The sequence below is a fragment of the Stomoxys calcitrans genome, chromosome 1 (genome assembly GCF_963082655.1).
Source record: "Stomoxys calcitrans chromosome 1, idStoCalc2.1, whole genome shotgun sequence".
In the NCBI taxonomy this organism is placed as follows: domain Eukaryota; kingdom Metazoa; phylum Arthropoda; class Insecta; order Diptera; family Muscidae; genus Stomoxys; species Stomoxys calcitrans.
The window spans coordinates 142650832-142677274 of NC_081552.1; the positions used below are offsets into that span (position 1 = coordinate 142650832).

Genomic DNA, 26443 nt, shown 5'->3' on the forward strand with positions numbered 1-26443 from the left:
CCGTATTCGTATTGTACACCCTAATACTTTTCATTTGACACCCATATTGTCCCTATCGGTCCACTTTTGCTTTTTTATGGTGTTTTTGGGGCAACGGGGGAGGGTCCGCCTTCTTCCACTATCAACAAACTATACAGCCTTTTCCTCCTTCCTGACCATTTTTGCAATCTACTCCCGAATACTTTTTATTCGAGTCCCATATTGTGATTATCGTCCAATAAACCTATTTTAGGAGGTTTTGGGGTCGAGGGGGCCCTCCAGTTACTTGGATCTAATTCAAATACCTTTCATTTGAATCCCATATTGTCCCGATCGATTAACTTTTATTTGTGGGTCGTACTTTTAGGGTAAGGAGGAGCGTCCGCCCCTACCGATATCAATAAATTACATTGCCTATTGCTCCTTCCAGATCATTCCCCACAATCTGTGAGAATTTGAAAGAAATCGGTTCAGCCGTTTTTGAGTCTATACAGAACAAACAAATATAAACCCACAAACAAACAAACAAACAAAAAAAAACAAACAAACTCAAATTTATTTTTATATATATAGATTTTGAAAAAGATGCTTTATATGTTTCCGATTCAGCCAATAAATCAAATATTTTTAATTTATCCTTTCTATAAGTCATGTAAAATATTTAGTAAATCGTTTTTTAACCTCAACGTAGGGCATATTTAGACCAATGGAGGAAGAGTGATTATCGGATCTTTTAAAGCAGGCATATTAAAACAACAACATTGAGAAGATGGGTGGATATCAGAGAATGACAAAGGGTATGGATTTGGTTACCACAAAAATATTTGGATTGGAATGAGAATGGATGCTAAGTGTATTGTGCCTGCTCATACATATTCCAAATGCTTCACAACACTGTAACAACCCTTGATAAACAACGACGAATACACATTTACTGCTGTTCGACTGGGCAGAGAAAGTTCAAACATGTTTGATACACTAATTTCAGGTTTGATAGCCAAACATTATGTTCTATGCTCATAGTATCCGTGTACATTCCCAATATCCGTGTACATTCACAGTGTCCATCACTAGTGATCTGAGACATGAATGAACAAATATTTTATTGTAGTTATTTAGTTTTTCAAAATGTAAATGCGTCCACAACTTTTGATCTGATCTAGAAAACTGTAGAAGAGTACATAAGCTTTCAGAGACTAGTCGTAAATGTTCCATATCTTGAATAAATGGCGAGATACAGGTTGTCAAAGTTGACCTCATATCTCCTCTTTTACAATCTGAAGGCTCTAAATGTTAATTTACTGAACCGATTTATACGAGTTTTTACGGAAAATAGTGCGTGGCAAGATATAAAATATATGTTTGTTATATATGTAAGTTTCATGCCATCTGTTAGAAACATAAGTTAAAAAAACCTTAATTCATTAACGACGAACGGATAGAAAAATGCCCAAAAAATGCTAGCTCGAGTTAGGAACAATTTTAAATTTGAATTGATTTAAAGTGGAGGTTGAAACTAGTTAAAACTGCAATCGAAAGTTGGCAGTTTTTAAAAACTCTAAAATCAAACGAAAAATTTTCTCAAAATTCTTAGAAATTAGACTTCTCGAAACCGTTTAAAAATCTTGTTATACTTGGTGGTTTCTTTATTAAAAAAAACAAATTTATAGCGATAAGCCTACTACTTTTGATAGTGGGTGCAATTTTATGTAAAAGTCATAAAGTATTAAAAAAATTATTTTGTTCGTTGTTGTAGCTTAGGAATTTTTTTATTTATTTTTCAAAAATTTTATTTTTTTTTAGATTTTTAGAGAAATTACCAACATATTCGATGTGGCCGTAGATAGGTATAATAAAACTTCCGTTCCAAAACAAGACGATGTAGGCATGTCCGTCTTTCTGTCTGTTGAAATTATTTGTTCTTTTAAAATAAAGATTTTGGGTTGAAACTTTGATTATTTGTATACGCAACACCGAAGTACAGGGCTATATTAATTTGGTCATTCCGTCTGTAACATATCGAAATTTCCATTTCTGACCCTGTCGATCTCGATTGTCGTAAAATTCTAAAACTTTTTGTCATATCCGTCCGTGTGTGTTTTGTAACCAGTAATTTTAACAAGTTAGGACAGACTTAAGTCTGGCAAAGTCGTCATTTTGTTTGCCAAATTTTAAAATGCTGACAAATCATGGTCATGAGAAAAGTCGTTGTACAAAATTTCAGCCAAATCGGATTAAAATTGCGATCTCTAGAGGCTCCAGAAGTCAAGATCTCAGATCGGTTTATATTGCAGCTATATCAGGTTATGAACCAAATAAAACCATATTTAGCACAACAATTGGAAGTCATAATAAAATACGTCATGCAAAATTTCAGCCACATGGGATAGGAATTGCGCCCTCTAGAAGCTCAAGAAGTCAAGTCCCCAGATCGGTCTATATGACAGCAATATCAGGTTATGGACCAATTGAACCATACTTGGCACAATTGTTGGATATCATAACAAAATACTTCGTGCAAAATTTCATTCAAATCGGATAAGAATTGCGTCCTCTAGAGGCTCAAGAAGTCAAGTTTCAAGATCGGTTTATATGGCAGCTATATCAGGTTATTGACCGATTTGAATCTAACTTAGCAAAGTTGTTGGAATTCATAGCGAGACGCGTTGTGCAAAATTGCATTCCAATCGGATAAGAATTGCGCCCTCTGTAGGGCTCAAGAAGTCAAGACCCAAGATCAGTTTATATGGCAGCTATATCAGGGTATGGACCGATTTGAGCCATACTTGGCACAATTATTGGATATCGTAACAACACACGTCGTGCAAAATTTCTTTCCAATCAGATAAGAATTGTGCCCTCTAGTGGCTTAAGAAGTCAAGACCCAAGATCGGTTTATATGGCAGCTATGACCTATTAAATAGTCATCATTAAGTCTTTTTTTTTTTAAATCATATCAAATTGCCATATTAAGCGATTTTCTGCGGTAAATAACTAATTTGCCAGTCTATATATTTGGCGCGGTGGCGATAGTTTTTACTATTAAACCATGTAAAACTTTTGAACAAAAAAGTGTTGCCCAGCAGCACGACGTATGGTCTTGTTCATCGATGAGCTAAATACGGTTGCAATCTTAACGTGAAGGTTTGGAACTCCTCCTATCAACTTTATTTGTGTCCCCACACATTAATTAAATCACATAGTGACCTGTTAATGCATAATGATTGATCGACTGTTTTGGCGTGAGGTGGTCCGCCACCTAGATTCTTGGACACAAAGTTTAATGTCATATTCGTAATCAACTCCCAAATACCTTTAATTTGAGTCTTATATAGCTATGATCGAGTAAAATTTCGATTTAGGGAGCCTTGGGGGTGGGGCGACCCGCAAATACGTAGACATCATATTTTATGTTATGTTTACAATCTTCTCCCGAATACCTTTCATTTGAGTCCCATATTGATATGAAGTACTTCCAATATGTTTGTTTGGGGAACTTTTGGGGTTGGAGTGGCCCCTGGTTTCCTTGGAGCCAACTTTTAACACCAAATTCGTATTATACTCTCCAATACCTTTCATTTGATACCCATATTGTCCCGATCGGTCAACCTTGATTTTGGGTGGTGTTTTTGGGGTAATGGAGTAGGGTCCAACCCTTCCAATATTAGCAAATAATATAGCCTTTCATTCGGGTGCCATATTGTCATTATCGTCCAATATGCCTATTTGAAAGGGTTTTGGGGTCGGGGCAGCCCCCAAGGTACATGGACCCAAATGTTGATATCAAATTTGAATTCAGCTCCTGAATACCTTTCATTTGAGTCCCACACTGCCCCGATCGGTCCACTTTTATTTTTGAGTGGTACTTTTGGTGTAAGGGGGAGGGTTCGCCCCGCTTGAGATTTTGATACAGAATGGGTAATGGGCTTTTTAAATATATTTTTTTAATGACAATCTGTTCTTTTGAAAGTGAAAACGAAATATATACCGTTTTGGCATTCGGTAGCCACTTTTTAATGCACTTAGATTGCAAAAACAGTTTCGTTTTATTTGTTTGTCATTGTAAACATAGTTTCAAAATTAACGCGCGAAAAATAATGGGAACTCCTCTGGTTTTTTACACGAAAAACTGCACTATTAGAAAGGGAAGGCAAGTTTCGAGTAACGAATGTAACCAAATTGTGTTCTAACAACTTTTTAGCCACTAACGATCTATTGCGTTTAAAAAGGGCTTGGATCACCCTAAGATAGAGCCGGTTCAGTTGTGACGAACTGAAACTGGTATAGCTACCTACGAAGCTTAAATGAGTAACATCGTGGACAGATATTTTATTACTCCTATACCAAGGTTATCTGTATTGAGAATCCAGTTGGAAAATGTAATAATGTAAGCATTAATTTCTGTAACATTTGAACGTAATTTATAGATATTTCGATGCCATATATACGATGCGAGAGATCCACTCTATTGTATAGAAACATTCCCCAAACCATGATATTTCCAACGAAATGACGGTTTATTTGTTTTACTTGGGATTTGCTGAGACTTTAGCCGGTCTCATTACATGATATTTTTCCCTATTTGGGCTATTAAAAATACATTTTGGTTATCAGATCAAAGAATATTGCGCCATTCGTCTTGTAGCCAGCTAAAAATATCATATTTGACCATATATCAACCTTTGTTGAATAATCTATTTTGACAATATAGGCATCTTTTTATTCATAAACTTTCAAGGATTAATGTTTTTTGAAGAATTAAGGTAACAACTTTAATATTTACATTTTTTTTTGTTTGGACTATGTTAACAGATTTTTCTGATCGTTCTATGTTACGCCTCACAATTTTCGGTTTTTTGACCCAAGTTTCTCATTTGGGTATCCATTTCACAGCAATTTCCATCATAATTTTTAAAGCTGTAAGCAATTCATTGCTGAGTTTAGTAACTTTTGTATATTTTTTTGTGACAAGGTTATCGTGCCTGGAACTGCCTATATCGGCCTAGGTTTAAAGTAGAAAACTTAAATTAAAATAAAATGTTTGACCTAAACTCTAGTTTTAACATTTCTACAAACAAATAACTGCTTTTTATTTACTTAAAGTAACAACTTTTTATGAATTTCAAAATTTTTATACCCTCCACCATAGGATGGGGGGTATACTAATTTTGTCATTCTGTTTGTAACTACTCGAAATAATCGTCTGAGACCCCATAAAGTATATATATTCTTGATCGTCGTGACATTTTATGTCGATCTAGCCATGTCCGTCCGTCTGTCCGTCCGTCTGTCTGTCGAAAGCACGCTAACATCCGAAGGAGTAAAGCTAGCCGCTTGAAATTTTGCACAAATACTTCTTATTAGTGTAGGTCGGTTGGTATTGTAAATGGGCCATATCGGTCCATGTTTTGATAAAGCTGCCATATAAACCGCTCTTGGGTCTTGACTTCACGAGCCTCTAGAGTACGGAATTCTTATCCGATTGAAATGAAATTTTGCACGACGTGTTTTGTTATGATATCCAACAACTGTGCCAAGTATGGTTCAAATCGGTCTATAACCTGATATAGCTGTCATATAAACCGATCTTGGGACTTGACTTCTTGAGCCTCTAGAGTGTGCAATTCTTATCCGATTTGACTGAATTTTTGCACGTAATATTTTGTTATGATATCCAACAACTGCGCCAAGTATGGTTTAAATCGGTCCATAACCTGATATATCTGCCATATAAACCGATCTTGGGTCTTGACTTCTTTAGCCTCTAGAGTGCGCAATTCTTATCCAATTGGAATGAAATTTTGCACTACGTGTTTTGTTATCATATCTAACAGCTGTGCCAAGAATTATTCAAATCGGTCGATAACCTGATATAGCTGCCATATAAACCGATCTTGGGTCTTGACTTCTTGAGCCTCTAGAGGGCGCAATTCCTATCCGATTTGAATGAATTTTTGTACGTAGTATTTTGTTATGATATCCAACAACTGTGCCAAGTATGGTTCAATTGGTTCATAACCTGATATAGCTGTCATATAAACAGATTTGGGGACTTGACTTCTTGAGCTTCTTGAGGGCGCAATTCCTATCCGATTTAGGTGAAAATTTGCACGACATATTTTATTCTTACTTGCAACAACTGTGTCAAATCGGTTCATAACTTGATATAGCTGCCATATAAACCGATCTGGGATCTTGACTTCTTGAGCTTCTAGAGGTCGCAATTATTATCCGATTTGCCTGAAATTTTGTACGATGGATCCTCTCATGACCATCAACAGACGTGTTTATTATGGTCTGAATCGGTCTATAGCCCGATTCAACTCCCATATAAATCGATCTCTCTCTCTCTCTATTTTACTGGGCGCAAATCTTATTCGAATTGGTTGACATTTTACACAGGTCTCTAACATATAATATAACTGTGGTCCGAACCAGACCATATCTTGATATCGCTCTAATAGCAGAGCAAATCTTTTCTTATATCCTTTTTTGCCTAAGAAGAGATGCCGGGAAAAGAACTCGACAAATGCGATCCATGGTGGATGGTATATAAGATTCGGCCCGGCCGAACTTAGCACGCTTTTACTTGTTAAACATTAATTCGCATAGCCTTAATTGGACATTTTGTAGCAATAGCGCTTTCTTGCGATATATCAGAACATGTTTAGCGTTTTTGTAACGGAAATCGTTTTTGCAGTGTATACCCAATAACAAAGTTACTGTAAACCATAAATTAAGCTTTCATCTGTCTAGTCGCTGTCCCTACTTTTTTCGCACACAACTGTATATGCGGCACAGAAAAAGACAAAAAATAATAATTGCGCAGCTTCTATAAAAATGTAAACTTCTTCATTTCATGATATTTTCTGGTAAGCGGAACTACAATAACTAAAGCCACTTCATTTGCGTTTACAAACACATGATTCGGATGCAACTAAATTTGTACATTTACATTTTCCCTTTCTGGATATACAAAATCAACCTCTCAACTTTTTTTAGTTACTTAACAGGAAAATTTCCGACTTTACTTTAATTCGCACTCTCCTCCGATTGAAATGAGACTGAATAGAACGATTCAATTGTACTTCGTTACAATTCTCAATAGAATCCAGCAAACGATTCGATTGCATTTTTGAAATTCCATTTGTAATGAATGAATAATTTGTGTAACATTAATGACCTTGACATGCTATTTAAACGAAAGGGGTCGGAGCGGATTAAAATGGTAATTATAGTGTGAGCGAATAGAGTTGCTCAGTGTTACCAATAGAGAGGGTTATCTAATGGGGACAAAATTTTTAACTTTGTTCAGTCTCCATTTCAGACTGTGTGGCATTTGACAATGGCTAAGCCCAACTGTGGCACAAGGTATTATAACTTAGTACATTTTTATGTAATGCCCAAAAGGAGAAGAGATAGACCCATTGATAAGTTTATCAATCGACTCAGATTTACTTCCAGATTCGATTTAGCCATGTCCGTCAGTCCGTGTTACCATGTGTACAAAGTACGGATGGCAATCATCTTCAAATTTGGACACTGATGACTTATAAGGCTTAGAGACAGGATGGAAGAAATCCGTACAGATTTCGATATAACTCCTATACTTATAATTGAGATTAAACTTAAATCGGACAGCACTCATTGATAAGTTAGAAGTTTGAACCTGTTCCCTAATGGAATGTTCATGGGCAAATTTGTACATTTCTAATTAATGTAGATCATATAACTCCCATACTATAAAGTAGTCCTTCGATTTGAATTTTTAGGCCCCAACACGACTGAATTATTGCACGATGTGGATACAGCCTCAAACATTCATACTAAATTCCACATATAAACTGATATCCCGATATGCATTTGTCATCCTATACACTTCACAATTTTCATCCTATTGGGCACGTTAAGTACGCTTTTACTCCGATAAGACTTGTTGACCTCCTAGTTGTCAATGCCAGCAGCTAAAAATGGTATTTTTTGGCAACCATTTTTTATACCCTCCACCATTGAATGTGGTATACTAATTTCGTCGAAATATACGTCAAAGACACCATAGAGTACATATATTCTTGATCGTCATGACATTTTAAGTCGATCTAGCCGTGTCCGTCCGTCTGTCCGTCCACCTGTCTGTCGAAAGCACGCTAACTTTCGAAGGAGTAAAGCTCGGCGCTTGAAAAACACGAATACACGAATACTTCTTATTAGTGTAGGTCGGTTCACACATAGAAAAAAGTTTGCTGAATATAGCAAATGCTGTCTACTGAATGTTAGTAGTTAATTTTGCTGCTATTACAGCAGGCAGTTCGCAAATTTCAGAGCAGCAGGCTTACTGCTGAAAAATCTGTTGTTTGCTGAAATTGACTGCTGCCTACTTATGAAGGGAATGTTGAAGGAAAAAAAAATACAAATGTAAATGTGTGCCTTAGTGGATGTTTATAATCATCACTGAATGTATACCTTCCATAATCTTTTTTCTTTAATTTTGGATACAAAAGGCCATGCTAGTCATGTACACAATAGTAGAGCGATAATAAAAATGCGGGCGAGCTCAGCCACATTTCGAAATGTATACCAATGGATGGATCAGATAGCTTCTTTGCGGTAATATTTCACAAATTGAAATCATCTCTTCCTGCAAAATTTCTGAAAAAAAAACCTAAAGTAATCAAAACCAACAAAAAATAGCATAACAACTAACTGCTGAAATAACAGCAGATTTTTGAATAACAAATTTGGTTGAGTGTTGGAATTGCAAATGGGCCAAATCTGTCCATGTTTTATTATATCTGCCATATAAACAGATCTTGGGTCTTGACTTCTTGAGCCTCTAGGGGGCTCAGTTCTTATTCGATTTGGCTGAAATTTTGCACGTGGTGTTGTGCTAAGTATGGTTCAAATCGGTTCATAACCTGAAAGTTTTTCACACATGACCTGAAATTTTGCATATATGACTTCCAAGAACTGTGCCAAGTATGGTCTAAATCGGTTGATAAGCAGATATAGCTGTCATATAAGCCGATCTCCCAACTTGACATTCTGGGCCTCAGGAGGGCGCAATTATTGCTCGATTTGCCTGAAATTTATAAGGTGGTGTTTTACTATCACTTCCAACAGCCATGACAAGTACGGTCCATATCGGTCAATAACTTGATACAGCTCATATATGTATATTTGAAGAAGTCATTCAAAGCACTTGACAAATGCGATCCATGGTGGAGTGTAAATAAGACTCGGCCGAACTTTGTACGCTTTAACTTGTTTGTAGTTGCTCTCTTATTGTCATAAGTAAACAAACAGCGAAATAACACATGTTCAAAATGTTTATACAAATGTTTTGCTGTTTGTACGCTTCACTATAGTGAAAATCGCCACAAATCAATAATTCTGTGTAAAAAAAACATCGAGGCCGCGTACATCTGAAGAATAGTTGATAGTGGTGCAAAGCAAAGATAAAAATGAAACACGCGCATAATAAAAGAAACCCAAACTTCACAGATTGTCGGCCATCACCTCGAGTGTCTCTTTCCTACTGTGGTACAGGGTATTTTAATCAGGGCTGCGAGGTCGGAGACGAGAAAATTATCTCGACTACGATCCGGACAAAGTAGTAAAAAATGATTTTACAAAAAAAAATCCAAAAATGTTTGTACTACAGTAGTGGTGCAAGGTATAAAAATATTAGAAACTTGCACCCGTTTTTTAAACAAGCTCCATTTTCGAACAATTTGAAAGTCCATACTCAGAAACGTAGTACGAAATTACTTTTAAGTATTTTAAATTTTATTTGGTATTATGAACTCAAATCAATCTGGACCAAATGAACCATTTGCAACAGCCAACGGCCAAGTGTTTGGGGGTCGTCTCACCCCATAAACTTCCACTAAACCAATGGCAATTGGGGCTCAAATAAAAGAAGGGCTAAGTGCGTGGGTGGTCGCCCCACCCTAAAACTTGACATATCTGTGAATTATGGACATGTTTGTGGATTCATGACCAAGTGTTTCAGGGACGCCTCACCTCATTAACTACCCCAAACCACACATATAAACCGACTATAGCAATATGTAGCTCAAATGTGGTTTTTGGGAGTAGAATATGAATGTGATATCTACTTTCGAGGCAAAGAGTTTGGCAACTCCAATCCATCACCAAAACCAAGAGAATGAAAAAGATCTAACATCCACACCTTAATAGGCGAACCCTAACCTATTTTCAAAAACGTCAGATCTCGTAGATGGGTGGGGCGATTTAAGCGAAATTTAGTTTATTTATAATAACTCAAAAATAGAAATTTGGTATCCTTATATAGGGTGGGATATCTATTGGGTTGCCCAAAAAGTAATTGCGGATTTTTCATATAGTCGGCGTTGACAAATTTTTTCACAGCTTGTGACTCTGTAATTGCATTCTTTCTTCTGTCAGTTATCAGCTGTTACTTTTAGCTTGCTTTAGAAAAAAAGTGTAAAAAAAGTATATTTGATTAAAGTTGATTCTAAGTTTTATTAAAAATGCATTTAGTTTCTTTTAAAAAATCCGCAATTACTTTTTGGGCAACCAAATAGATGGCCCGCGCTGCCTCCAAAGCCCGTCAAATTGAAATATAAACCAATAATGACAATATGGGACTCAAATGAAAGGTATTTGAGACTAGAGCACGAATCTGATATATGGACGTCCACCTCACCCCCAAAAATACCCCATACCGGATATAGTTACCGACCACAGAGTAGAGCACGAAAATTATATCCACAATGGGGCGAAATATCTGAAGGACCGTACCAGCACCCCAAAAAAGGACTTATTTCCTGACCGTGCCAGTAAAGGGCTCAGATAAAATAAGTGAGTGAAAGAAGGCACAGCGGGGCGGGCCCTGTCCAGCTAGTACATTATATAATTGAACACAAGCTGTAGAGCCACATATATGTAACATCATCAAACACTCAAGGTAGTTAAATACCCTTGTTGTCATTGGAGAGGATGAACCTTATCTATGAAAGTCTTAAATAACTTTGATCGCACGCTTATAGTACTGATTGCTCCGGGCAATGTTGATTGGAGATTCATCTTTTTCCAGTGTGTCTTCAAGCATTTGAGAGCATTTTTGTAGTCATTCAGAGCTAATGATAGTTCATCAAAATATTCAGCGCGAAACAACTGACTACTGAACCAATGATCAGCCCATGAGTAAAAAATTAATTAAAAGATTTTACGCAACCTGTTCCGGGTTTCAGGCATCAGAATAAACGCAAGAAGAGCTAGATTGGCTAGAGTTCCAGCATACATTCCAGAAGAGAAACATCATGTCGTCTCTCCAGCCGCCTGTTTCCTTAATCTGAGTTTTACCATTTCTGAAGGCTGCTTTCAATTCATCATAACTGTTCTTCAATTCTCGCCCAAAGAAGTATTCGATGTTTGGTGATCTAGTCGAAGAACGCGACCCAGCACATGGTGCTGGCAACTGATGAACTAAAACGCCTGTCTTTTTGCCAATATTCTCGCTTGTTGTATCGGTAACTATCATCACAATTGATCCCAACAAGATGAACTCATCTAACACATTCTGGAGTCCTTCTGCGATTGTTTATGTTTCCCCATCTTTTAATTTGAGCGCAGTCAACTTAATATCTTTGGATTCATTCTTGAGGACCACGGCCTTATATTCAACGCTCTCAGGGTATTTGCCACCAAACGCATGCTCCACTTCTCCAGATAAAGCGTGCTTACCAAGTACTTCTTCACCCGAGCAGCCTACTTCTATACAACCTTGTAGATTCCTGACTGACATGGGGTTGGGATTTCAATGCATTCATCGAAAAGTTGGTTGAGTTTGTAACAAGGTGTTTTGCAATGCCTGTTGGGTTATGCTTCCTTTTTTTCGTTGATGTTGCATTGTAGTCTTCCCAAGGACTATCAGTACTGTTGTCGAATAAGTCCGTGCTATATTCGGCACAATCAAGTATCGCTGAGTCCGAAAGTGTGGAAACAGTCGCTTCCATTGCCCTCCTTTGCTGGGATGCGTGGATGGTATTGGCACCAGTAGGTTTGCCACCGCAAATTCAGCATAAATTTATAAGAGTTTATTAGATTCCTACCACAATCATAAAAATGCTTCCAAATGTGGTACCTTCCCTTTATCTTATATAAAGGGTGATTTTTTTGAGGTTAGGATTTTCATGCATTAGTATTTGACAGATCACGTGGGATTTCAGACATGGTGTCAAAGAGAAAGATGCTCAGTATGCTTTGACATTTCATCATGAATAGACTTACTAACGAGCAACGCTTGCAAATCATTGAATTTTATTACCAAAATCAGTGTTCGGTTCGAAATGTGCTCAAATTTTGACAAATTTTGTTCAGCGATGAGGCTCATTTCTGGTTGAATGGCTACGTAAATAAGCAAAATTGCCGCATTTGGAGTGAAGAGCAACCAGAAGCCGTTCAAGAACTGCCCATGCATCCCGAAAAATGCACTGTTTGGTGTGGTTTGTACGCTGGTGGAATCATTGGACCGTATTTTTTCAAAGATGCTGTTGGACGCAACGTTACGGTGAATGAACACATTTCGAACCGAACACTGATTTTGGTAATAAAATTCAATGATTTGCAAGCGTTGCTCGTTAGTAAGTCTATTCATGATGAAATGTCAAAGCATACTGAGCATCTTTCTCTTTGACACCATGTCTGAAATCCCACGTGATCTGTCAAATACTAATGCATGAAAATCCTAACCTCAAAAAAATCACCCTTTATAAAAATCAATTTGTGTATGTTTGTAGGTTTGTTTTTTTTGTGTGTTCCTTATAGACACAGAAACGGCTCAACCGTTTCCACTGATGGTGCATAATGATCCCGTGTTGAAAATAGGATACCACATATTTTGATATCTGAAGGGAGAGCGGACCCTCCCCCTTGCCCTAATTTTAAGAAACGCCAGATCTCGGAGATGGGTTGTGAGATTTAAGCGAATTTTTGTGTGCTCTCTTATAGTTACCTACAAACAAAAATTTGGTGTTCAAATTTCGGATGGGTTACCTAGGGGGAGCGCCCCACCCAAAACCTAAAAAATATATACCAATCACGACAATATGGGACTCAAATGAAAGGTATTTAAGATTAGAAAACGTATCTGATATCCAATTGTCGGACAAAGTGTTTGCGGGACTACCCCCACCCCCATAACACCACCCAAATAGGAAGTATTTGCTGACCATTGCAATATGAGGCTCAAATAAGAGGTATTTTAGAGCAGAACACGAATCTGATATATATCTTCAAAGCCAAGTAACTGAGAGGCTGCCCCATCCCCCAAAACACCCCCCAAAACCGGTCATGTTTGCCGACTAGGGACAAATGGAGCTCAAATGAAGGGTACTTGAGAGTAGACCATGAATCTGACATCAATATGCGGGACCAACTGTCTGGCTTTTTCAATAAGGGGTTTAAGTGTATGGTATTTGAAATTAGAAAATGAATTTGATATCCAATTTTGAGGCCAATGGCAATATGGGGTTCAAATATATGAGAATAGAGCACAAACAGCAATTTTTTACTGACCATTGCAATATGTGACTCAAAAAAATTTGAGTAGAACACGAATTTGATATCCAAATGTAGCACCATGTATTTTAGGCATCAACCATTCCCCAAAACACCTCCCAAAGGGTAAACATTTTTCAACCATGCCAATATGTGACTCAAATGAAAGGTATTTGAGATCAGAAAACGAATTTGATAACCAATCTTGGGCCCACGTGTTTGGGGGACGCCTAATCCTGTAAACTCGCCTCAAAACCAGTTGCAATATGGGGTTTAAAAAATGCAGATATTTTTTTAGGGCCAAGTGTCTGAGGGACCACCTCACCCGCGAAAAGACCCCTAAATCAGACTTCATGAGAATATCGGGCTTAAATAAAGTATTTTAAAAATGGAGTACAACTTACATCCAAACTTAAATTCGTAGACCAATAAAGATCATATGGGATTCAGATAAAGGCACTTATATAGTTAAACTGTTTGTCAAGCGATATACTATTTTTGTAGCATGGTATTTCACGAAAAGCCCTTAAATTGTCGAAAATAAATATTCCAAGGAAAATTTTGTTCCATATAAAGTAAAAGAAGGCGCAGCGGAGCGGGCCCGGTCCAGCTAGTTGTTAATAAAAACGAAATATGTAAACCGATTTTTGCGATCAATATCTCATTTTGTTTATGTGGCTTTTTGTGAAAGTTGAAAAACTAGACGCAATTTTCTGTTATAGTTTTGTATAATTTAAAAAAAGAAAAAAAATAATTTCGTTCGAAAAATTGATGTTGGGTTGATGAATCGCATATGTTGGGTTCAGTGTTGCCACTCAAGAAAATTATTTCCTACCAAAATTTAAGAAAAATCCTACCAAATGTTCCGCAAGCCAAAAATGGGGTATACGTTTTTATATACCTACCAAGAGAATAAAAACCTACCAATTTTGGTAGGAACCTACCATTAGTTTATAAGTGTAAGCTATTAATATAAACTGGAGGCCACCGCAGCACAGATGTTAGCATGTCCGCCTATGATGCTGAACGCCTGGGTACGCCTGGTTTTTTTCCATAAGAAAAAAAAATTGTGAGGTACTATGCCATGTAAAACTTCTCTCCAAAGACGTGTCGCACTCCGGCACACCGTTCGGACTCGGCTATAAAAAGGAGCCCCCCTTATCATTGAGCTTAAACTTGAATCGGACTGCGCTCATTGATATGGGAGAAGTTTGCCCCAGTTCCTTAACATAAACTATAGATAACAGAAATTTGGTTTTTATTGTTTTTTTTTATAAAACTACGCCGAATCTTGGGTATCCACCACCTGAGTTCTGCTTAAATTGCTTACTAATAAACTCAGTTTATATTTTCAAGTGGAAAATATCATACTACAGAAGGACATGGCAAGAACGACTTTGAAATATCGAGGGAATAAATCCTTCTGTTAACAAATTTGGGTTTCTCGTACACTTTTAAGGTAATTAATTAAGATATGGCAATATTACGTAGCATTCAGCAATAAGAGTGTTCGCGTACTTAAGAGTTTGCACAAATGTTTACCGAAAGTCGTTCGTTTGCCAAAAAGAGAGCGTGAGAGCAAAAATATTTGGAGAGTTCTGTAAAAAAGAGTGTCATGGTTGCTGGAGGGTTTTCCCCAACAGAAATGTCTTACGCTTCTGCAAATTTTTACTGGAAATGTACGCAAACACCCCTAATATTACACAGCAATCGGTAAACAACAAACAGTTGATTGTATATTGCCATCCATTTCAATCTATCAGTTCGATAAGTCACTAACCGGCACCCATCTGCCGGTAAAAGCTTGTCGATAGAATAAGCAATACGCATATATTCAAAAAACAAATTCCGTTAGCAAGAAGAATATCGATGCGATAAATTGTAAACGGAGAATGAGAAATCGGCTTTTAGAATATTAACATCTGAGATCTCCCTAACATAAATGTGTATATAAAAAGATTAACATGAAGAAGACATAAAGAAGTGGTAAGCCAAACAGTAACGAATATCGACCTCTATCGATATTTTTATCATATTATTATGCACTTTACAAATGGCTGGATATGCGAAGATACGGAAAAGCTTTGTGCACTCTTTTTCTGAAATTTTGGCACCAGAGAAACAAGAGATCAAATGATAAGTGTGTAGCGACAGGTTTCGCTTAGTTGAAGGGGCTCGGAGAAAAGTGAAAAATTTTGATTTTCTTGAAACAATTATTATATGATCTTGATTTAGTCCCATCAGCACCAGGGTCTTTTTCCTCGTGACTTTTCTCGAAACTTGGCGTACTAATGGCTGACTCACTTTTTTGATCAGATTTTATTAAAACTTTAAATGTGAGAAAAACGATCTCATTGATTCTATATTTAACTAGCTGACCCGGGCCCGCTCCGCTGCGTCTTCTTTTACTTTATATGCTACAAAAGTTTCCTTGGAATATTTATTTTCGACAATTAAAGATCTTTTAGTGAAATACCATGCTAACTTGGATGTAAGGTGTGAACTCCATTCTTAAAATACTTTATTTCAGCCCGATATTCTCACGATGTCTGATTTGGTGGTGTTTTCGGGGGAGAGGTGGTCCCCCAGATACTTGGCCCTGAAAATATATCAGCATCGTGCTCTTCTCTCAAATACTATTTATTTAAACCCCATATTGCCATTGGCTTAAGAGGAGTTTACAGGATGAGCGGTCCCCCAAAACACATGGCCCCAATTGAGCCATACATTGGCATGTTCGAAAAATTTTTTTCCCTTTGGGGGTGTTTTGGGAAATGGGTGATGCCCTAAATACATGGTCCTATATTTGGATATAAAATTCGTATTCTACTCCAAAATACCTTTATTTGAGCCCCATATTGCGATGGTCACTAAAAAATTGCTGTTTGTGGGGTATTGTGGAAAAGGGGTAGAACCCCAGAAAATTGGTCCCGAAAATGGGTATCAATTCTTGCTCTATCCCCCAATACCTTTCATTTAAGCTCCATATTGACATGGTCGGTAAATATGCCCGATTTAGGGGTGTTTTAGGGATTGGAGTGGTCCCCAAACACTAAGCCCGGAAAATATATCAGCAACGTGCTCTTTTCTCATATATCATTTATTTGAACCCCATATTGCCATTGCCCTCAAAATTGGATATCAAATTCATTTTCTAATCTCATTTAAACTCCTTATTGCAAAAGTCAGCAAATAATTCCGGTTTGGGGTATTGGCCCTAAAAACTATGAATATTTAGTTGCACTCTCTTTAAGACCCAAATTGTCTTGGTGAGCAAATACGTCCTATTTGGAGGTTGTTATGATGCTGGGACGTCCGCTAGACAGTTGATATCAGAATATCAGATTCGTGGTCTACTCCCACATACCTTTAATTTGAGCCCCATATTTCCATAGTCGGCAAACATGACCGGCTTGGGGGGTGTTTTGGGGAATGGGCGACCACTCAGTGAGTTGGCCTTGAAAATATATATCGGATTCGTGTTCTACTTTAAAAACCCTCTTATTTGAGCCTCATATTGCAATAGTCAGAAAATACTTCCTATTTGGGTGGTGTTGTGGTGGTGGCCCATAGACACTTTTCCCGAATATTGATATCAAATTCGTGTTTTACTCCCAAAGACCTTTCATTTGAGCCCCATATTGCTATGGTCGTAAATTTGTCCCCTTTGAGGATGTTTTTGGTGAGAGACGGCCCCCCAAACACTTGGTCCCATATATGGATATCAGATTCGTATTCTACATTCAAATACCTTTTATTTAATCCCCATATTCCCATAGCCAGTAAATAAGTCCAGTTTGGGGGGTGTTTTGGGGCTTGGAGTGGTCCCCCTAGCACTTGGTCCGACAATAGGATACCAGATACGTTTTCTTATCCTAAAAACCGTTCATTGAGTCCCATATTGTCGTGATTGGTCAAAATATATGTTTGTTAGGTTTTAAGGTGGGGCAGCCCCCCTAGGTACCCCATCTGAAATTAGGATACCAAATTTTTATTTTTAGGGTACTATATGAGAGCACGCAAAATTTCGGTTAAATCGCACTCCCATCTCCGAGATCTGGCGTTTCTGAAAATTAGGGTAAGGGGGAGGGTCCGCCCCCCTTCAGATATCGAAAAATGTAGTATCTTATTTTCACCACGGGGTCATTATGCACCATCTGTGAAAATTTCAAGAAAATCGGTTCAGCCGTTTCTGAGTCTATAAGGAACACACAGACATACAAACAAACAAACAAAGAAACCTACAAACAAACACAAATTGATTTTTATGTATAAGATTGTTAGAATATGTTTACAAATGATTTCATTCTTATAAAAAAGCAAAAAAAAAAAAACCTGTGGCCTAACTGCCTAACTGCGCTAGGCCATATGGCAACAGGATATTTCTCGCTTGCCCGAAAAGGTACGAAGTGAAACAAACTATTTTTAGAACTCTTTACGTCCAAATAATGAATCGCCCAAATATATAGCAGTTTAATATAACGGCCAAATTCAGTTAATTAAAAGGAAAACCGATTATAAAATTGCATGCACAGTGATACAGGAAATTAGAGTTAATGTAAAATTTAGTACCAAATGACTAGGGTGGCAACATCAGGAAAAACAATTTAAAAAAATCGACATTCAAGGTTCGTTTTCCATGATACACGAAGCTATATTAGATATTAATTAGGCCGCACAAATGCTTATTCTCTTTTAAAGAAACTACTCACATTCTTATTCATATGTGTTGTGCTATTGTTCAAGGAAGAAGTATGAACTGAGCATGATACGTAAGTTATTGGTAATAGGACCAAGCAAACACGATTGCTGCCAACCGCATTTGTTCGACGAACAAATCCTCCCATATAACTACGGCTAGGCTGTTGAGATAATTGCTTCGGGCTCAGTGTAATTGTTTGTTGTCTTACAGGACACCATTTACCACCCTGACGAATAGACTTTATAGTTGCACTATTGAAAACGTTCAATTTAGTGTACATTGTGAGAAACATCGTAGCTGCAAACAAGGTAAAAATAACGAATTGGTGTGATATTAAAAAACAATTTGCCAAGGATTAATTAAATCTTTTTAAAATAACAATTTTTCCACAAAATCCTTTCCGAATTATTATAATATGTGTTGTAGTAACCAACTTCTTCTATATGGCGTTGTTATCCTTGACCAGGGATTCAGAGCGGAGCGGAGCAGAACAGGCCTAATTTTGCCGGAGCGGAGCGTTTTCCAATCTCGAAAACCATCCGCTCCGACAATGTAAAAAAAATATAAAAATTTTATTTTTGGTTTTGGCGAATTGAAACAAAAATCCGTTAACACGAGATAACTTTTAAGTTAGCTTTCGTCAAACCGTTTTCGAAAGATATTAGTGAAACTATTTCTACCCACCTACAAATTTCGTCTTTAAGTCAAGTAAAAACGTGCTTTGTTCGGTCGGGCCGAACCTTGTATGCCCTCCACCTTGGATCGCATTTGTCAAGTTCTTGCACGATTTCTCTTTATAGGCAGAAACTAAAAACGGATCAACAACAAACTCCAAGGATTTTTTTTTTTTTAATAAAATTGGCAGGCGATTTGGCAGGGAAGACCAGAGAACTGCCGTCAATAAACGTGGTTAATCCGTAGAATTTCGGGTCGACGCACTGGGACTTCAGGGCGTGGGCGACGAATGCATATGTAACCCTGCGGAACAGCGAAACGGTCGGTAGGACGACGAACATCCGATGGGGAGATCCGGATCGTTAGAAAGGAAGTAAGAAGTTGGTCAGTATAGCTTTCGGTATCATAATGGGACACATGTAAAATCGGTGCTGCAAGTGATAGCATGAGTAGCGCATGCGAGGAAGATGGTGAGACGTTGTAGCATTTCCAATGTCATTTCCCGGCTTTCGCGGCTAACAGATACCGGCACTTAGGTGGGTACACAATACGAGACATGAACCAACATAGGGGCGTGGCATGGAAAAAAAATAAGGATTTTGTAAGTAGCACGGAATTCTTTTTCGGGGTGACTTTTTAGTATTTAGAGCGCACAACAAGCCGGTTACTGGTATATGTCCATAGTGGCATGGGGCCTATAAATAGGACCTAACCTATAAAATTGATTAAGAATTGCTTTTATATATTTTATATATATTCTTAAGAAGTAAAAGCGGATGATCGGTTTATATGGGAGCCGATTCCGAGACCAACCTTAGCATGGATGTTGGACATCATAGTCATAGCAGAAATTATGATGCAAATTTTCAGTCGAATCGGTTAATCATTACTCCCTCTCAAGAAGTACAATTGGCAGATTGGTTTATATGGGAGCTATATAAGGACGAGGACCGATTCAAACTATACTTGACAAGAATGTTGGAGTTCTTAAAGGAAACGAATACAATGTGACCGTGCAAAAGGGTTGGCAGCGGTTGAGCCAAAGTAATGGCCAACGGTGGTGCTCGCAAATCTTCAGAAGATTTATCATCAAATAAGCCGGACTAGAGGGTCGCTAGTAGCCCCAACACTAGGTACCGATGTGATAAAACAACCCCTCGCTGAGGACCTATGGATTAAACACACGGTTAATGATTGGAACATGGAATGTCAGAACTCTCTTTCGCGACTATACCAAGTCCAAAACGAGATATCAAACTACAACCTAGACATCCTTGGTTTAAGTAAAATACGATGACCTAAATCCGGCACTATGGATCTTCAAGAGGCTACAATTTCATTTCATCAATCACCTGATGGAAACACCCGTAATCAAATCGACCGCGTCCTTATCAGCAAACTCTTTCCGGGTTTGCTGATGGATGCGAAAAATAGAGATGGAGCCGACATCGATAGTGACCACATGCTCTTAGTAGCCGCTCGAGGCCCAGCCGTCGCAGACTAGAGATCGCAATACACACCAACCAAAGACGAAACGCGATCACCACGATCACCTAAAAACCACGAAACCGAGACAGAATTAACCGAGAAGCTACAAAATATCACCTACACATGGGCCGACATAACAGCAGCATGAACGGAGACGACCATCAATCAATCATAGGCTTTACTAGACACTCCCAAAAACCATGGATAAGCAACAAAACTATAGAGAAAATAAAACATGTTTACGCAACGCCAAATTTCATATAAAAATATTATAAATTAAAAATGTGTACAATAAATTAGTGTTTTGCGAGCGCAGGATTGTGTTTGCTGTAATTAAGTTAAGAAACAAGTTATTTTGATTAAATTTTTCACAACTATTCCCAAAATTTTCACAATTTTCTAATTTTGCTGAAATTCGGAAAAACTAGTTATGGGTGCATAAGTTTACTTTACTTACAAAATTTCAGCCAGCGGGTGGAACGTGAGAGCGAAAATCGGGTATAAATTAATGCTTTTAGGGACTCAATAAGTCTTTGCGAAAGACCAATTTATGTAAAGGGTGATTTTTTAAAAGCTATAGGAAAGTTAAAAAAACACATAAAATTCAGAAAAATGCATGAAATCTTTATTTGAGTAGATAGTACGGTCCATATCATTTAATGTTTGAAGATTATTTTATGCAAATGTTGAGTGTGAATGCGCCTCAAATGATCCATCCGCTTAGTCCAATTTTGGCATATTCTTTCCAACATTTCGGCAGGTATCGCACGAATAAATGCTTCAATGTTGTCTTCCAATGCGTCAATTGAAGCCGGCTTGTATTTTTGACAGGAGCATTATCTTAGCCCCACAAGAAATAGTCTGAAGGCGTTAAATCCCACAATCTAAGTGGCCAATTGACCGGTTCCGAACGTGAAATAAAATGTTCACCGAACTCGCCTCTCAATAAGTCCATTGTTACGCGTGCTGTGTGGCATGTGGCACCAACTTGGTGAAACCACATGTCATGCAAGTCAAGCTCTTGCATTTTGGGCAAAAAAAAAAAGTTCGATTTCATCTCACGATGGCGCTCACCATTCACAATTACATTACAATTCGCATCATCTTTGAAGAAGTACAGTCCAATGATGCCAACAGCCCATAAACCGCAACAACTTTTGACTTTTTCTGGATGCATTATTAGCTCTTGCAATGCTTCTGGCTGATTGATCTTCACTCCAAAATCGATAATTCTGCCTATTTACGTAACCATTGAGACAAAAATGAGCTTCATCGTAAAATGGAAAAAGCGCGTGATGAACTTTCTTAACTGAGCGCGCATTTTGATAATAAATATAATAAATTCAATAATTTGCAAGCGTTGTTCGTTTGTACGTCGATTCATGGTTAAATTATAGACCAAACTGAAGATGTTTGACAGTGAAACAAAACACGAAACGTGCGTGAGCTGTTTAGACCAGTGTTGCCGAAATGATAACAGCTAAAATATCACCCTTTGGATGCCATATTTTCACCTAGAGAAATTAGTTTGCTGATATCAGCAAGTACTGTCTGCCGGTTTTAAATTTGAAAATGTTCAATTTTTAAAGTAAAAATACCTAATTTAAAACTGAATAATTTGCTAAAGATAAGTGTAAATTTTTGGCAATTTTGGACACACATTTTTGTGTTAAACACACGCAAAAGCAAAAATTGATATTTGTAGTTATTTTGTCTGCTACTATTTAAAATCGTCAAATTATAGAAAATTAGGAAGCCTTTTACACTACATACCTTTTACGTTTAAATATAAGACGCAACTTACAAATTTTTGAAATAATTATGAAATTTTTCAGCTACTTTCAACTGTTTTGTCATTTAAAAACAAAAGTAAATGTTTGCTATTTTAGCAAAAAAAAAAAGTCAGCAGATTTTCTGTTGAAATAGCAAACAACGACTTCCATCAATAAGGAGTAACCATAAGCGGGTCAAATTGAAAAAAGCTCTGTAAAATCGCTCCAAGTCAAAGAGTCCGTCCAAAACAAGTTTTAATCATTTATTATTTTATTTATTTAATCATTTATTTCATTATTTCGATTGGGGTTTATTTCATTTTTTGTTGGGGATTATTTCATAAGGAATTATTCGCCTTTGGGGGTTATATCGTAGCGCACACATCATTTAAAAAAAATTAAAGTGTTGCGCTTTGTTGGTTAGTTTGTTTGTATGTTACCTATAGACACAAAAAAGGTTGAACCGATTTTCATTCATTCATTTTTATTAATCAAACATCGCCCACCCGGGCTTTACATTGATAGATTGGAACACTTTCAGGTTTTTATAATACAAAAATCAATACTAAAATGTAATATAATACTGTTACTAAAATAAATAACTAACAAATTTATTGAATTTAAAAAAAAAATTGTTTAAAACAAAAAAATTAGTAACATAGTCTAACGCACAATTATCCGTTCAAACACCAAGAAAATGCAGCAAATGTGAGATATTTTCAGTGATGAAAATTAATTCAATTGAGTTGCCTATAAGAAATGTTTGATTAGCTTAGTCTTAAAAGTTTGTTGACATACTGAGATGTTTTTAAGACTAGAAGGAAGAGTATTCCATAGCCTAGACAAGCGAATTACAAATGATCTTTCAAATACAACGTGATTCATAAAATTTTCACACATGGTAGAGATTGCGATTTCGATTTTCATGTAATTGTCACAGAATGTAGGCCAAAACCCAAGATGTGAATAGTGTACTTCACATTTCGATATCCAAAGGATTTGACCCTCCCCCTTCGAAAGCTTCAAAAACTCTTTATCTCGAAATTGGGTGCACAAATTTAAGATTTTAATGCATAAAAAAATACCCTTGGGTCTATGCCGCACCATTCTCCAACAAGACAAGGGGCCATAGGGGAACAACAACAACAAATCTGATACAAAAATTAATTACACGAACATGTGTGTATCTGTATCGAACGATATTTAAGGGTCTCAAATAAAAGCACTTGAAAGTACACTACGAATATCGTATAAATATTTATGGCATGTGGCTGAAAAAAAAAAAATCAAAAACAGGACATGTTGATCCGACCGGACAACATGGGAATTAAATGAGTGGTGTTCGATAGTAAATTACGAATATGATATTTATATTAGGGACCAAGTATCTGGGTGGCCGCCCACACCCAAAACACTATTTAAAGGACACGTAGACACGTCGCGATAATATGGGATGACAGTAGAGCAAAAATTGTACATATATATATATTTGTTTGTTTCTTCCGTATAGACTCTAAAACGGCTGAACTGATTTTTTTTTGAAATTTTAACAAAGTGCAGGTTGTGCAGAAGGGGTGATAGGCTATATTTAATTGTTTAATATCGGAATTAGGGGCAATATGGGACTAAAAGAAAGGTATATTGAGGAGAATTCGAAATATTTATCAAAATATGAGAACAGGGAGACCGTCTTGAGCCTAAAGTGTCAGCGGAACCGCCGGAACTGAAATGGAGGTCAACCCGGTAAATTAGCGATTGGTCCTTTGGACCGGAACGAACTTGCTCACCTACAGGAAGATCGTCAACTCCACATAAAAGTGTGGCTACAACAACAACAACGCCACCATTTCCATAGAGAGACAACGGAGAAAGCAAAAAAAGCATTTGTGGTTCACAACATGCCAACTTTATTCGTTATTATGGACGATAATGCTCCAAAACTTGCCTGCAGGGACGTTAAACCCTGGTTTTTCTAATAAAAAACAAAGATTTATCCAGGTCTGATCCTCTCAGATCCCCGTAGTCATTTAAAAACTCTCGGAAGCTTTGGCGAGGAGAACAAGTTGATAACTCCAAGGTTCGCTAAAAAGTTAGTTGCAAGCCTTCCCCCCTGTTGAAGAGCAGCACCTACATGAAAGGGTTACCCAACTAGTTATTAGATGTAACTGTGCCCTAAGAACCTTAAGAACAACCCGAAGAACCAATTTAAGTTACACAAATCATACATCTTTGTACTTAATACTTGTAAAATGTATGTGTCCCGAATTAGCTGTCCAAGCAAATATTGGATGCAATATTTCCTTGTATTTTTATATAAACTCAGCAACTTGCCTACATTTTTTTAAATACATATTTTCCTGATCTTGACTTCTGAGATAACTAAGGAAAAATTATGTTTTTATCATTTGATTTCAATAAAACGTAAATTTTTCAAAATCAAATTTATATGACCACTACTGTTCATTCGATTCAAAACGAGATACCTTCACTCAACTGTACATAGAAACGAGAGATGTACATTGATTTATTTAATCAATGTCTCATTTTGTTCATTGGTTATGTTGCTTTTCGCAAAGGTTATAAGCCATAGCACTTTTTTCAATTTTGGATTTACGTTTTAATGGTCTAAAGCCGGACAATTTCCTGCAATGGAATCTCAGTAAGATTTTAAGACCAAAAAAAAGAAAGCGCAAACGGACAAACTAAACGAAAGGCACGTCGCATGTGGTGTAGGTCACTGCCTATACACAAAAACAGCACTGGCAGAATCAACCATCCAAATCATCACCTTGTGGATAGATATCCATCGCCCAGAAGCTTTAAGGTAGAGCTACATGATCTAGATCGTGAGGTTCAGCGCTACAAGAGAGAACCTCTAGATCAAGCAGGTCTAAACAACATTCATGCAGACACGGTAGCAGATGCGGTAAATGGCTACCAGGTGACCGCACGTTACACGTCACCTGTTTAACTGTCCAGCCAGACCCACTCGACTCAGACCCAGATCCCTGTGGACGCACCCCGACTTAGTCGCAGAGTTCCTGGGTCTTGACAGTCAACAGAATCAAGCAGACGAAAGATAGAACACACACAAACTGCTACAACAACACCAACAAGCGCTGGGCGATCGCCGTGCGAAGAACAAAAGAGTTTTGCAAAAGATGTTTGTGTTTGTTGCTATTAGCATCTTTGGATAAGTTGGATTTGAATAAGGGAAGTAAGATTTAATTTGTTTTCTATTGCGCTTGTGAATCAAGTCGTCTTAAAGAGCCCTGCTTATTCAAATTCAGATGTATGCTTTACAACTTACTCTAGTTGGAATGGTTGTTAAAGTACCATGATCCACTTGACATCTCTTGCTGATGATTTTTCTTGGTCGAAAATGAAACCACGATACAGGAAACCAGTCAAATGCTTCTAGCAATAACACACTTTTTGCTAACTTTTAAATGTTTTTCTTTGTTTGCTATACTATTCTCCGAATAGAAACATTAGACAATGGTCTAAAGCCGGACAATATCCTGCAATGGAATCTCAAAAAGATTTTAAGATCAAAGAAAAGAAAGCGCAAACAGACATTTACGTTATAAGTTTCCCACAAAAATATAACTTCTAAGTGGTTTGTTCGTGACCTTTTTCATTATGTAAGTAGAATAAACGTCATTTTCGTCATTAGCAGGCAAAAGTTCATGCATTCATGGGACAGGATATTATTTTTGAGAAAAAACGACGAAAGTCATCACCCTAATATACATAGTCTTGGAATAGTTTTTCATAGTAGTATTTCATCATTATAACACTATTTTGTAATTTATGTCTGAAATATCGGTTAAAGAAAAGCATTTTAAACTTTCACATAACTTAAAGAAGTCTTAAAATAGGTTCGTTTTACAGTTCTATAAAGTGAATCCGTGAAATTATTTTTATTTCAAAGCTATATTAGGTTTTATGAATACCAGTGTTAGAAAACATTCACATCAACTCAGCTAACGGCATGGCCCTACCTTATATAGGTGTACATTGTTGTGTTCCAATGTACGCCCCCCGCCCAGCATTAGAGTTAGTAGTATAATTTTAAAGCCAAAATTATTTGCAAGTAGTTACTTTCATGTGGTAATAGTAATAATACGATCCCACTCCCGTGACTATGGCTCCAATCAAAAAGTGCAGCATTGTTTTTGAGGACATTTGAGAATATTTTTGCGAGTACGAGGGATGAATGTTTTTGTCTACGGAATACCAAAGATTTAATTAAATTATTAAAAATAAACTTTAATGTTCA

General features: G+C 37.1%; 1 protein-coding gene across 6 annotated transcripts in view; it reads right to left on the reverse strand.

Moving 5' to 3' along the window:
* LOC106089368 (uncharacterized) overlaps window positions 1–26443 on the reverse strand; it is a 49909-nt gene that overhangs the window by 13219 nt on the left and 10247 nt on the right. Inside the window, exon 2 of one of the 6 annotated variants that reach the window (XM_013255202.2) lies at window positions 18237–18523. The exons of 1 other annotated variant lie outside the window; for it this stretch is intronic. In XM_013255202.2, the coding sequence (XP_013110656.1) occupies window positions 18237–18518 (282 nt within the window). In that variant the 5' untranslated portion in view covers window positions 18519–18523. Of the gene's footprint in view, window positions 1–1799; window positions 1883–6934; window positions 7065–18236; window positions 18524–26265; window positions 26391–26443 lie in introns of those variants that run through there. 4 more of the 6 variants (XM_013255203.2, XM_059370808.1, XM_013255205.2 and 1 more) reach the window with 4 other exon arrangements.